The 14,968-nt window shown below is 37.6% G+C and overlaps 2 protein-coding genes and 1 long non-coding RNA gene across 4 annotated transcripts; all 3 read left to right on the top strand.

Annotated features, from left to right (window-relative positions):
* Window positions 1-625: 625 nt before the first annotated feature.
* Window positions 626-9,562, top strand: LOC136240056 (rho-related protein racA-like). 2 transcript variants are annotated; one of them, XM_066030880.1, is made up of 7 exons: window positions 626-942; window positions 3,046-3,312; window positions 3,361-3,481; window positions 3,912-4,268; window positions 7,551-7,914; window positions 7,965-8,277; window positions 9,273-9,562. In XM_066030880.1, exons 1-7 carry the CDS (start codon window positions 705-707, stop codon window positions 9,341-9,343), a joined length of 1,731 nt encoding a protein of 576 aa, XP_065886952.1. In that variant the 5' UTR covers window positions 626-704; the 3' UTR covers window positions 9,344-9,562. The 2 variants fall into 2 exon arrangements, with proteins under 2 accessions (XP_065886952.1, XP_065886951.1); XM_066030879.1 differs by having other exon boundaries at window positions 9,302-9,562.
* Window positions 9,563-11,142: 1,580 nt separating this feature from the next.
* Window positions 11,143-11,525, top strand: LOC136241270 (transforming protein RhoA-like). Its single transcript, XM_066032463.1, has 2 exons — window positions 11,143-11,404; window positions 11,452-11,525. Exons 1-2 carry the CDS (start codon window positions 11,143-11,145, stop codon window positions 11,523-11,525), a joined length of 336 nt encoding a protein of 111 aa, XP_065888535.1.
* Window positions 11,526-11,597: 72 nt separating this feature from the next.
* Window positions 11,598-13,677, top strand: LOC136240057 (uncharacterized). Its single transcript, XR_010693640.1, has 3 exons — window positions 11,598-12,820; window positions 12,869-13,022; window positions 13,114-13,677. It is a non-coding gene; the product is annotated as an uncharacterized lncRNA (long non-coding RNA).
* The last annotated feature ends 1,291 nt before the right edge of the window (window positions 13,678-14,968 follow it).

A 14,968-nucleotide genomic window follows, 5' to 3' on the forward strand; every position in this document is an offset into this window, starting at 1 on the left:
ATAAAAGATGGCAGTGGATACTGAACTGAAAGTTGGTTCAATAAACCGTACTCACTATTGAGCACTTAGAGAAAAAAGGTTCAGCTAAACAGACAAAAAAAAACACAAAACTCCACCGGAGCTTGAACCCTGGACTACTGGAGCTGTAGGCAAGTGCACTAACCACTGTGCTAAAGTTGCTAGCTACCGACCTCACCTACTTTTCTACCTTATAAATGTTACTCAAGAAGCGTAACCTAAAGGTGAAGAAGAAACCAAAACTGAACCCGACTCTAACTCTAATGCTAATACTACTTTTCACATCCCATAAAGTCGAATGATTGGGGCAACTACGAGAAAATAAAAACTTTTCGGTTCAGTAACCACTTCCTTAATTTTTTTTGTTATTAAGGCTTTACAGCACAAGTGCTGAAGGTCTGTAGGACGCCTGGTCCTACTCCTACAGCCTGCAGTCCAAAGTTGTTACAGATAGACTAGATAGCTCCGAAGCATCATTTATTAAGGGACTCACGGAACTGGTAACACTGCTTGGGAGCTACCAATCATCCCATAGGAATGTGTATGGTGTGGGTTTGGGTACCAGACGTGGGCGGAGCTAGTTTTCATTTAACGCGCAATTTTTCGTTTCCAAATCCAAGCGCGGACACTTATAATAAGAATTGAGGGTTCGCGATCGTCTAGATTGCGTAGATAACCTACTGAAGATGACAGGCGTTGATACAATAAAGATGAAGGAAATGATAGTTGGGGATTTTGACGTGTTGAAGGTGCAGTTCTTGATGCAAACAGCTGGTTATGACCCAACTGTGAAACCACATGATGTACCTCGCCCCAACACATTGCCGGCTGCCTTTTTATGCTCTTCTATGCCAGATCATCTAAGCTATCAAATGGATGTTAAGTTTTACGACAAGATAGTAAATGTCGACATCTGGCACACTAGTAAGTTTGTGACCACATCAGTGATGTGTTTGTTCTGACCGAGGTTCTCACTTCGCGGGGCGTGGCAATTATGCACCTATCAATTTCAAGCCCCACCCCCACCCCCGGGGTCCTAATATATCTATTTGACATCTACATCTTGTGGCTTTTGACAGTGAACAATTTAAAGAATCCCTATCTACTTTACTATTAAATTTATACTGTATATTTGTACGTTAGCGTGTTACCGATACCCTTACAGGGCTTTGCTAATTATTATTACTAATAATAATAATAGTGGCAGTTGGCTGAACCAAAACTTATTCTTATTTTACTAGGTAAATCAAATCCCCTATAGAAAACCCTCTTTTGATGTGGGGACATAGTGGGGCTTTGACAAGCTTCTTGGCCCCAGTACTGGTAAACTGACACTAGACTTTGTCAAATCCCCTGTATTGCCCTACCTGGTGGGGCATGACAATGATAGGTGTATTGTAGGCCTTGATTACTAACTTGGCTGAGAAGTAATTTTCATTGAAGAAAATGCTCCAATTTACCTCCAGCAGCAGCTTACTGTGATAAAGGAAAATTAAACTTTGAGGGCAAATCACTATGATAAGCCAGGCAAACTTGATTGCTTGTTACTCATCCACAAAAGTTCGGATTTCCATGTGGGCGGGTGATCATTTTTCATTATAAAGAAAACACTCCAAATCAAGCTTTAAAAGCTAGTACTTATGTTTTACCACTGCTTCTGAGGTGCAAGTGACATTTGCTATGCTGTAAAATGATGATAACCAGCCTTCTTAGCATCAAAATATATGTGCGCATGATTGATAGCAGCAATAATGAAATTAGAGACAGTGGAGTAAAATGGGATTTGGGCAGGGATGAGAAATAATTAATTAAGTTTACGTGGTCTTAATAACCCACCAATCGCTGAAAAATATCAAGTTTCCAAAATTTATTTTGCCAAATGCGATTTTAGTTACGTAGCTATTCACCAAAGTTTAGTGGTATTGCAGAGGTGTAGGAAGCTTGGTCCAGCTCTGATTGTGGTGGAGATCTATAAAGGGGCATACTATTAAACTTATAGTTGACTAGTCTATTAGAGTATGTCGAGGTAAAATTCAAGGAGCTGAAAAATGATCACTGGACCAGCTGCCGCTGGACCAGTCCTATGCCTAACTTGTTACTAGTAAGATTAACTAAAGCCTTCTTAACCTAATACACTGATTGTGTTGAGCAGCAAGAGATGTATTGTAATGTGATGGCAAGTCTTCTCAACATCAAAGCATATGTGTTGATTGTTAGTAGCAATAGTGAAGGTGTGATAAAAAGTGATGCAGGCAAGGATGGGAAAGTTATTTATAACAATCAAGTTTGCTTGGCCTAAATTGCAAGCTAGAAACCAGTTTAATTCTGCATAGTTTTAGAAAATTTGTGAATAATTTTCTTTGAGGTTATCTAAGACAGAGACCTGCATTGAGGTTACTAACTTGTACCCTGTGGTTACCCTTGCGGTTGTCTACTATTAAACAAAATAGCGAAGGCCCAAAACCAAATTACATACCTTACTTTCTGGTACAGTGCAGTTGTCATTGGCATAATAGAAAATCAATGTCATAGGAAAACCCCGGTTTTTACGGTTAATAGGAAAACCTATTTTCCTATTAACCGTAACCGTGGCAGTCAAGTTTGTCACTTCCATTTTGTGGCTTAATTTTCTTCCTGTGCCTTGATATTCACCATCAACATTGTCTGTTATCATTTTAAAGTATATAACTGATTTAAATTCATTAGTCAGTTTCTAATGGCAGCACAATTTGTGTGGCTTTTATGACAAAAATATATATATATTGCTCTGGAGCACAGGACTAACTACGTCATAAGTCAGTACTAGTTAAAGTAGCCATGTGTGGAGTATGGTTAGAAATAAAGATTTTTAGCCATAAAACTCTGTTATGGTTGCTCTAAATATTTCTTTGTCTATTTCACTTGAATGCACCTGTGGCCTTGGTAATTTAAAGCCTTGTCCACATTTTCCTTGGGTCCTACCATTGCAATGTGGTACATAAGGAAGATCACTTTGTTTAATGCAGTGAACAGTGAATTTCTTCCTAGGTGGAATGGATAAAGATTTTGGCCGAATGCGTCCATTGTCCTATCCAGACACTGACTTTATTCTGATATTGTTTTGTGTTGAGTCTAAGGAGACTTTACAAAATTGTGTACAATTGTGGGGACTAGAGGCATCCCATTTCTGTTCTGGTGCGCCGATAATATTGGTGGGTGTGTCACACTGCTATCGTCCACACTTTGGTATTGACCAGCCACCTTCAAACAGATGTGTTAGTGAAGAGGAAGGGAAAGAAGTTGCCAAGAAGATTGGTAAGATAATTCAAAAGTGTAATATTAGTGTAGTTATTGTTGTGTTAGGAGCTTATGCCTATTATGAGTGTGACTTGTACAAACACTATGAGGTGTATGGGGCAACACTATTGGGAGTGACTGCTGTGTTAAATAAGAATGGCTACCAGGAGCAGAGAGGAAAACTCAAGTTAGTTACAATGTGTCACTATATTCTCTTAGCATAACTGTTGCTAGGAATAGTTACAACTTTACAGTAAGGTGAAACTTATCTAATCCAGTCATTACAGTGTTTTGTGTATAATGAGCTTTGTCTGGAGAACAAACACTATTCTGTCATATGTGTGCATGAATATAGCCATTGCTATTCGTACGGCAGTCATAAGATCAAAAATAAAACTTAGACAAAAGGGTGAAAAAAAATGGCGTAACACTTTGTTCTACCACTATGTTACACAACTACTAGCTACCCACCTCCCTTAATAATTTGTACCTTATAAATGTGAATCTAAGTGTATTAGCTAGTTATATACACCTGAGTAAAGGAGAAACCAAAGCCTATACTGCTAACGCTAACTTAGATTTTCCTATTGATTATAATGATGTTGTTTATCATACAGACGTTCTACTTTTCTTGGTGGACTATTTAGCAGAGGAAAGAAGAGTCCAGTTAAACCTCCAGTGCCAGATAATCCTGATAAACTGTTATCAGTAACACAACCAATGAGACATCAGGGTACACACTCTTTCTCATTCACTACACTGTGGAATAATGAACTATTCTCTGATGTCATCATACATCATAACCAGATGGAATATCATGCCCACGCAATTGTCTTGTTTTCACAGTGTAAACTGTTTACAACACAGTTCAACAACAAAAATGAATCAGTGAATGACTCAAGCTCAAGTGTAGCTAGTAAGCTAACAGATGCAATCAAACAGTCAACATTCTTCACTTCAGCAAGTGTGGAGAGGTTAGTAATATCTAATCCAAAACAGCCAAGCTGTAAAAAAAGTGTGCGGCCCTCCTCAAAAAGGCTATGGTGAAAAAAGGTGTGAAATCCAAGATGGCGGCCAAGAAATGGCTGTGATGGGTTAATGGTAAAAATTTTAATAACAACAATTCAGGTGAATTTTTGTGCCGTTTGGTCTTGGCACAAAATTCACCTGAATTGTCATTATTAAAATTTTTACCATTAACCTACCATCACAGCCATTTCTTGGCCGCCACCTTGGATTTCACATCTTTTTTCACCATAGCCTTATTGACGGCCGCAAACTTTTTTTACAGCTTGGCTGTTTTGGATTAGATTTCATTTCTTTTTGTATTTGTATACCCCAAAGCCAGCCTATGGCCAGCTTTGGGACTTTTTTAACCTATCTTTTTTTTTTAACCACAGGAAGAAGAAAAGATGAAGTAGATGTACTTTAAATATTTTATCAGTAAATGTACAAAATATATATAGAATACATATGTTGATTACAGAAATCTCCATGGTGGTTTCTTTGTAACTGAACACTCTACAAGGTGACTTCTTCTAGATGCTCTCTCTACAGGGTGAATTGTTTGTAGCTGAACGATCTACAAGGTAACTTCTTCTAGCTGATCTCTCTACAGGGTGATTTGTTTGTAGCTGAATTCTGTACAGGCGATTTGTTTGCAGCTGAGCTCTTTACAGAATGGTTTCTTTGTAGCTGAACTCTCTACAAGGTAACTTCTTCTAACTGATCTTTCTACAGGGCAATTTGTTTGTGGCAGAATTTTCTACAGGGTGATTTCTTTGCAGCTGAACTCTCTACATGGTGGTTTCTTTGTAGCTGAACTCTCTACAAGGTAATTTCTTCTAGCTGATCACTCTACAGGGTGATTTGTTTGTAGCTGAATGATCTACAAGGTAACTTCTTCTAGCTTATCTCTCTACAGGGTGGTTTGTTTGTAGCTGAATTCTGTACAGGTGATTTGTTTGCAGCTGAGCTCTTTACAGAATGGTTTTTTTGTAGCTGAACTCTCTAAAAGGTAACTTCTTCTAACTGATCTTTCTACAGGGCAATTTGTTTGTGGCAGAATTTTCTACAGGGTGATTTCTTTGCAGCTGAACTCTCTACATGGTGGTTTCTTTGTAGCTGAACTATCTACAAGGTAATTTTTTCTAGCTGACCTCTCTACAGGGTGATTTGTTTGTAGCTGAATTCTGTACAGGTGATTTGTTTGCAGCTGAGCTCTTTACAGAATAGTTTCTTTGTAGCTGAACTACAAGGTAACTTTTCTAGCTGATGTCTCTACAAGGTCACTAGTTTGTAGCTGAACTCTCTACATGGTGGTTTCTTTGTAACTGAACTTTCTACAAGGTGACTTCTTCTAGCTGATCTTTCTACAGGGTGATTTGTTTGTAGCTGAACTCTCTACAAGGTAACTTCTTCTAGCTGATCTCTCTACAGGTGATTTGTTTGAAGCTGAACTCTCTAAATGATGGTTTCTTTGTAGCTGAACTCTCTACAAGTTAACTTCTTCTAGCTGATCTCTCTACAGGGTGATTTGTTTGTAGTTGAACTATCTACAAGATAACTTCTTCTAGCTGATCTCTCTACATGGTGATTTGTTTGTAGCTGAATTCTGTATAGGTGATTTGTTTGCAGCTGAGCTCTTTAAATAATGGTTTCTTTGTAGCTGAACTCTCTACAAGGTAACTTCTTCTAGCTGATGTCTTTATAGGATCACTAGTTTGTAGCTGAATTCTCTACATGGTAGTTTCTTTGTAACTGAACTCTCTACAAGGTAACTTTTTCTAGCTGATCTTTCTACAGGGTGATTTGTTTGTAGCTGAATTCTGTATAATAGGTGATTTTTTTGCAGCTGAGCTCTTTAAAGAATGGTTTCTTTGTAGCTGAACTCTCTATAAGGTAACTTCTTCTAGCTGATGTCTCTACAAAGTCACTAGTTTGTAGCTGAGCTCTCTACATGGTAGTTTCTTTGTAACTGAACTCTCTACAAGGTAACTTCTTCTAGCTGATCTCTCTACAGGGAGATTTGTTTGTAGCTGTACTCTCTACATGATGGTTTCTTTGTAGCTGAACTCTCTGCAAGGTAACTTCTTCTAGCTAATCTCTCTACAGGGAGATTTGTTTGTAGCTGAACTCTCTACATGATGGTTTCTTTGTAGCTGAACTCTCTACAAGGTAACTTCTTCTATTGATCTCTCCACAGGGCGATTTGTTTGTAGCTGAACTCTACAAGGTGATTTCTTCTAGCTAAACTATCTCTTTTCATAGTTGCATGAACTCCCTACAAAGTAACTTCTTCTAGCTGATCTCTATACAGGGTGACTTGTGTGTAGCTGATCTCTATACAGGTTTCTTCTTTCTAGCTGATCTCTTGAATTCTCTTCAGGGTGACTGCTCTATTAGGATGACTGCTCTATTAGAGTATCTCGATCTCGCACTTGCTGCATTAAGTTGGATTTCGTGTTATAACTCCGTGGCTTTAAGTCTGATTCTTCTACACCATCGATGAGCCTTTCTAAGATGATTACTCCATCTGTACATCAATTTTCAAAGCATTACCCCAAGTGGTTTATCTGGTAGGTGTGGCAAGCAGTCGTTTTTTTTATATTAGCTAATCTCGATTGCGTAATTGTTACAGACTGTTGGTTTTTTCGTTGTATCTTCCTGTTTTTTAGCTTGATTTCTTTCAAATCACAAAAGGTTTGAGGTTCAATAGTTAACCTATTCACCCACCGAGTTTCAGCTTCTTCCCATACGCGGTTTACCCTGTAGGCGTGTCAACATATTGGTGTTATTTTTTGTGAATAATCGCTCATAACTCTTTGCCTGTTTATCGTATTCCAGCCAAAGTTGGTACCGAGATGCGCCTTTATATCCCCCTTCTGTGTGCCAAATTTCAAGGCAATCGGGTGTGGCGTTTGCGTTTTATAGCAGTTTTTGTAAGTGTGCGACAAGAAAAAGAAGAAAAAAAACGAAGAAACTGAGCCAATTTTTGAAGTCGCTTATCTCGGGAATGCGTGAAGCGATTTCGCTCAAATTTTGAATGTGGAGTGCTGCAGTTGGAGCGCATGTCCACAGCAAAAATCATCTTGTTTCATCAAGGAAGCACAGAGCTACGGAGGTGCGAAAATTGCGTTTTCTTTCTTCCTGTCAATATACTCACGGGTGTTACGTGCCGGCTTATTGGGCCGCACGACACACTACCGTGTGTCTTGATGTGTCATTGAGTAGGTATTATTATGGTGATCCTGTAGCGAGTCAGGGAAGGTGCACCTTTATGTGAACAATGATATTCCATCAATGATCACTGAGGCTGTGTTGTCATGTTTGTATAGTAATAAAAGAACAATTAGTGGTGTTGTTGATGGAGTAAAATTAACTGCTGTTTGCGCTGAGCTCTCCGTCAAGGTGAAACAATTAACAGAGAATAAGTGGGATTTGGAATTACCATTGAACACTGATAACCTTCAGTGTTTCCTCTCATCTGGGGAATTTTGTGATGTGAGATTTTTAGTGGAAGGAGAGAAGTTGTGTGGTCATCGTGCCATTGTGTGCTGTCACTGTGAGGTATTATCAGCAATGTTATCAGGTGGTTTTTCTGAGAGTCATCAGAAGGAGGTACAAGACACACATAATCATCACTCATATACTATTAATACTTCACACAGGTGGTGATACAAGATTGCAGCCTGATGTCTTTCTGTTGTCTGTTAGAATGGCTGTACACTGGCAGGTGTGACTTCAATCCCAGGGTAGGGTTGAGTGCATCAAGAGGAACAGCAAAGTTATCAGACACTGAAATGTTGGAGGTGATACGACTTGCTGATCAATATTGTCTAACAGAACTAGTAACTGCCAGTGAGGTGCAGTTATCAGAAAGGATCATCGCCAAAATTAATACCTCTACCACAGAGATACCTATAGCCTCACAACAGTTAAAACTTGACTCACTACTTGAACAACTTTTGGATGAGCTAGTTGGTTAGTATCATGACATGTTTAGTATGTTTGGGTAACTTAGTTTTCAATGTATTCAATCCCGTCACAGTACTATTATTACCTTAGAGTCGGGTTGTTAAGCGCATGTATCTATTAAGCGCATATTGTTTGTTTAGCTCATACACATTTCTTGTAATTAATCATGGATGATAAGCGCACACGCTGGTGATGGAAAATGCGATGATAAAGTAAGAAACGGCAAGAAAAGCTGAAAGTACTGAAAAAATAATGTCTCCTCAAGAGCTTACACCACCTTTGAGGTTTCTCTTCGCTATGTATACAGCAAATCAGCCATCTGGATAGTGATAATCTCGTTCATCATGAAGGATTTCACCCAGAAATGGAATCAAATATCCTTACATACTGGCGTGGGAACCAGCACAAACTATTAACTATACTCTATTACAACATAGTGATTCCGTGTTACATTATTTAGGCACATGTGCCTAATAATTTTTACAAAAAGTTTTCTCTCGAAAATATCACCATGAACTAGATTATACAGTATGACTAGATTATACAGTATGGCAGTACTGTATAGCAGGAATCACAAAGATTTGGGTGTGGCCCATGAAAAGAAATTATAAGCACATGCGCTTAACAACCCGACTTTACGGTATTTGTATTATAATACTGGGCAGGAAGCTCCAGCTGATTATTCCCAGGGTATATACTAGGGTTGTCCCAAACAAGGTAGGGGTCAAGAAATGGCTGCAATACAAACTGATTGGCATTAACATCATTGCAGCCACTTTTTGGTCACCACCTTTGATTTCACAACCTTTTTTCACCTAGGCTTTTGAAGGCCCCCACCCTTCTTTTACAAATTAGCTGTCTTTACATGGATGTGATTTACTGTGAAAACAGGTACTACGGATAACTCAAGTTGTCCATAGTATCTTTAGTTACTAAGTAACATTAGATTGGTGGTACCCTAGAGTAACATGCGTAACAATAGTTTATTCATTGGTTCATAGTTGGTTTACTAGATTCCATCATATTGCAGATCTGGTTTCCTTCTGCAATAATTGTGGAGGAAAAGAGCTAAATAAATGGATATTGTTACTGATTGCTAGTAACTATGGTGACATTTGGGATGAGTGGAAGACAAGCAAGAAGGTATCAGAACTACCTGAAGATGATAGAGATTTCATTGAGGATAAAGTATCACCGAATAGAGAATATTTAAACTTTACGGAAAAGTTCAAGTCTCTATATTGGTAGATATGTATATTTTAAACTCCATTTTAATGTTCATTATATGTGACCCGGTCTGCTAAAAGGGGTCTTTTAGCCTTTCCAAATTGTTAAGTATAACTCCTCACGTTTTCAACCTCTATCACCTTCATTTTTCAACAAGCCTTAGTGCTATATGTTAGGGGTATAAGAAGACCAAATTTCAGGGCGATACCACATTCACAAGTCAAGTTACAGGTAGCCAAGTACATGCAATTGAAAAGGCTATAAGACCCCTTTTCGCAGACTGGGTCACATATATGCATTGAGCAAGTGTGAATAAGCAGATCTTACCATTTCTGTTATTAATTCAAACTTATTAATACGTGTATCGTACAGTGTGCATCTGTAGCTAGTTACTCCCAATTGGATTATATAGCTCATATTTTGCATTGTGCACATAAGCAATATTTAACTATTTATGTTGTAATTACTTGATAGTTTATTCGATTCTCTTCCTATATCTCTTCGTCTGAGGTAGTTACGATCTTAATTTTGTAGTAAGAGAAGGTACTAACTTCTATTATGCTAAAGGAACCAACATTTCAAACTGTCAGTTGATGCCAGCTCAAAGGGATTTGGTTCTGTTGTGATTAAAGATCAACATCCCATACATCCCATACTGGGGTATTTACTTGGTTAAATGCCACACTTTTAATATTATTTGCCCGTTAAGTGGTGCCACAATAATTAATTTACAATTGTGAGCTTAAACATTGTTTTCAAATATCAAGTAGAGGTTGAGTTTGTCTGCATTGATTTTATTGAATTGAGGTAATAAATGCCGTGGTATTTTGTGGTATGCATTAATTTCACTCAACAAAAAATGTTATGCACAATTAGGAATACATATATGCTAGCTAGTAGCTAATAGTATTGGGTGTCACATGCTTATAAATTGATCCTATTTTTGTATGTTACAGGCTTCTGCCCTTACTAATAGCATACAATATTAGATATGCATGCATGTATGGTTTTTGTGAGTTGGACCATTCATTCAGGTCAGGATAATACATGTACAATAATAAAACGTCAGCGATAATAATGGCCAACATTGAGCTAGTATGGCTACTCTAAGAGTAGTCACTGCAAATCAATTATTCAGTGATTTGAAATTATCTGTTTTTAAATTTGTTATTTGTGTAGCATTACCAACAAATAGACCTAACTTAATTTTTCCTGCAATTAATTTTACATATTGTATCTAAAAGAATCTATCTTAAACTCTGGCCCAAATAGTTATCAGAAAAGACAGCATTACAGTATCACCCCAAAGCTTAGATGAAAGGTGGTCTTTCTTCTTGCAGAATTTACAGAAACTTGTAAATGCTCATACTTCTACGTACTAAAAAATTAAGTGCAAGAATTCACCACTCTAAATCAATTGCAACTTATACACAATTGCACCAAGAATTTATAAATGAATCCAGTCATAAAAGAGAACCAGTCTTATGTTATTCTGTTAGTGACTGGGATTGGGTGTAGATAAACTCTTAAGTATCAAAAACTGTTATTGAAAGTGTTTTATTTGGGAGGTTGTGATATTAGTATAAAGCCAATGCAACGTGGTAACATAAAAAGATTATCTCTTTATTTATCTTCCTAAGTGGAATGGATAAAGATTTTGGACGAATGTATCCATTGTCCTATCCAGACACTGACTTTCTGTTAATATTGTTTTGTGTTGAGTCTAAGGAGACATTTCAAAATTGTGTACAATTGTGGGGACCGGAAGTATTCCATTATTGTCCTGATGTGCCAATAATATTAGTGGGTGTGTCACACTGCTATAGTCCACACTTTGGTATTGACCAGCCACCTTCAAACAGATGTGTTAGTGAAGAAGAAGGGAAAGAAGCTGCAAAGAAGATTGGTAAGATAATTTGAAAGTGTATATTATTGTAGTTGTTGTTGTGTTAGGAGCTTATGCCTATTATATGATTGTGACTTGTACAAACACTATGAGGTGTATGGGGCAACACTATTGGGAGTGACTGTTGTGTTAAATAAGAATGGATACCAAGGAAATTATACAAGTTAGTTACAATGTGTCATTCAGTATTTTCTCTTAGCATATCTGATCTGATGTTAGGTGTAACAATTACGACTATTCAGTAAAGTGAAGCCGTAGTTAACAACTTATCTATGTATATTTATTCAGGGCCGCCCAGAAAAATTAAGGGGCCCAGGGCAAAGAATTAAAGTAGGGCCCCAGAGGCAAGGAGGTTTCCACTCTGAATCACAATTTCACCCAAGTTGTAAGTTGAAGACCAAAAACAAAAACAAAAAAAAAGGTCATGACCTATCCCTCACCAACCATATCTCTTTATCTATAACCTTGCTACACTGCTCCTCTGAAGAATACTGTGACTGCTCTATTATAGTATTAGATCTGACTGCTCTATTAGAGTATATCGATCTTTTAAACAAGGGGCCCTTCGTGGGGCCTCCTGGGGCCTCTTTCAGGCTGGGTCCCAGGGCAAAATGCTCCAGTTGCTCCCCCCCCCTGTGGGCGGCCCTGTATTCATTACAATGTTTTGTAATGAATTTGGTCTGGACAACAAACACTGTTCTGTTCATATATGTGTATAAACATTTAGTTTATAGCCGTTGCTATTCGTATGGCAGTCACGGCAGTCACGAGATCATAAATTAAACTTAAGAGAAAAAGGTCCTAAGCAAAAAAAGCGTGACATTTTGCCAGGAGGATCAAACCTTGGACTTCCTTTGCGTCAGGTAGAGTTTTACCACTATGGTACACACCACTAGCTACTCACCTCATTTAATTTGTACGTTATAAATGTGAACCAATAAAAAACCTATGTATATTAACTAGCTACAGTGTATATACACCTGGGTGAAGAAGAAACTAAAGCTGAACATGATACTAATTTGCCTGTTAAGCATAATGATGTTGTTTTTTATACAGATGCTCTACTTTTCTTGGTGGACTATTTAGCAGAGGAAAGAAGAGTAGTCCAGTTAAACCTCCAGTACCAGATAATACTGATAAACTGTTACCAGTAACACAACCATTGAGACATCAGGGTACACACTCATTCTCATTCACTACACTTTGGAATAATGAATTATTCTCTGATGTCATCATACATCATAACCAGATAGTATATTGTACCCATGTAATTGTCTTGTTCTCACAGTGTAAACTGTTTACAACACATTTCAACAACAACTATGAATCAGTGAATGGCTCCACCTCAAGTGTAGCTAGTAAGTTAACAGATGCAATCAAACAGTCAACATTCTTCACTTCAGCAAGTATGGAGAGGTTAGTAATAAGTGTCATTGAGTAGGTATTAGTATGGTGATCCTGTAGTGAGTCAGGGAAGGTGCACCGTTATGTGAACAATGATATTCCATCAGTGATCACTGAGGCTGTGCTGTCATGTTTGTATAGTAATAAAAGAACAGTTAGTGGTGTTGTTGATGGAGTAAAATTGATTGCTGTTTGCTTTGAGCTCTCCATCAAGGTGAAATAGTTAACAAAAACTAGTGAAAGTTCAACTAGTTAGTCATATGTTGACAGTTAGTATTACTAGATTTCACCATCATGTACTGTAGATCTAATTTCCTTCTGCAATAATTGTGGAGGAAAGAAGCTAAAGAAATGGATATTGTTACTGATTGCTAGTAACTATGGTAATATCTGGGATGAGTGGAAGACAAGCAAGAAGGCATCAGAATTACCTGAAGATGACAGAGATTTCATTGAGGATAAAGTATCACCGAACAGAAAATATTTAAACTTTACTGAAAAGTTCAAGTTTTCATATTGGTAAAATATTTAGCTAACTTTTAAACTCCATTAATGCACTGTACATGTATTGAGCAAGTGTGACAATAATGGGAAGAAGCAAATTCTACCATTTCTGTAAACAGTTCCAATATTAACATGTGTCAGTCTGTAGCTATAAACTACCAATACAGGTCAACTGGATTATATAGCTCATATTTACATCATGCCAATGGTGAATTATTTGTTATAATTACTCATTATGTTAAAGGGAACCAACTCTTCAAACTGTCAGTCAATGCCAGCTCAAAGTGATTTGGTCCTATCATGATTAAAATCAGCATCCCATACATACCGTATTTATTTGATTAAACATCACACCTTCAACATTAGCTGTACTTGATCATCAGCAGTGCCACAATATTTTTATATCATTTCCAAGTGTATGGAGTTTAATGGTTGTTGCATTGATTTTTTGAATTGAGATTAAAATATGGCATTTAGCTTTGTACAGTATGCATCAAGCCTAGCCTTTCAGCAGTGGTATTGAGTCATGACATCATTATGTGAAGAAGAAAATTAACATGTGGCCAGACTTAATATAATTAAAATGCAATCCAAAAATTCCCTGATACCAAGCATTCACTATCATGAACCACAGTAGCAGTTCATAATAGAGGTTACCCGTTTTTTTTTTCAAAATCATATTAGAACACTTAGAAATCTCTTTCAACTTCAAAATAAGCCTTAGAAGTTAATTTGGAAGAATGTTAGGTCCGCTAGCAAAGATGAAGTCAAAAGGACTTGATAAAAGTACTTTTTTTAAAAACTGAAATCTGCCATTTTGTTCACTAACTGAAGAACAAAATGTGAGCACTTTTCAGACTACATAACTTTTCTTCCTATATCTTTCTTCATGTTCATGACCTATTTTTAAGTGCATAATGCATATTGCAATGTTAACATCCACTTTCGAGCAAATTAGCTTCTCACTTTGCCATTGATCTTCTGACTTCGTCTCTGCAAGGGTAACCAACATGTTCGAACATGTTAATATGTGTTGATGAGTATCTAATCTATTTACTCATTACCTATATTTTAACCACAGTTATTAAGTTCATATATACTAAGCGGCTGTGTGAAAAGGTCTGGCCATAGATTTTGTCTATGGTCTGGCTATGCAGTACTATACATGACGACTAGCTGACCTTGATTTACAAATAATAAAATTTAATTTAAATTTTTCACCCGGCCAGGTTAGATGGGCTTCCCTTGCCAACCACCCCCAGCACTGTCTGTCAAGTACTGGACAGCTGGAGGGTACCAACTACTGAAACAATTCAATCAAGGGTGCCAGGCTCAAGGCGACCCTCAGAACTCATGATAGGCCAGATCAACCATAGATAGTATTGGATGACTAGTCGATGACCCTGCAAGCACATCACAGCAGACCTTATCAAAGAAAAACACAACCAACATCAAACTCATGCAGAATAGCTGTCTGAACAACGACTATAATTCATGTTCCACTTCTCAGCTAACATAGAGGCAAGTTTCTGAAAGACAGTAGTTGCAGTAGGTCCCATGACTGACTTGATAGTAGAAATTTTGCCCAAAATACTTTTCCCAAAATTTTTACCTGTTATGCTCTTCAGTGTTCCAGCCATTATTGTGCTTGCTTGC

Source organism: Dysidea avara, chromosome 12, assembly GCF_963678975.1.
Source record: "Dysidea avara chromosome 12, odDysAvar1.4, whole genome shotgun sequence".
Lineage (NCBI taxonomy): Eukaryota > Metazoa > Porifera > Demospongiae > Dictyoceratida > Dysideidae > Dysidea > Dysidea avara.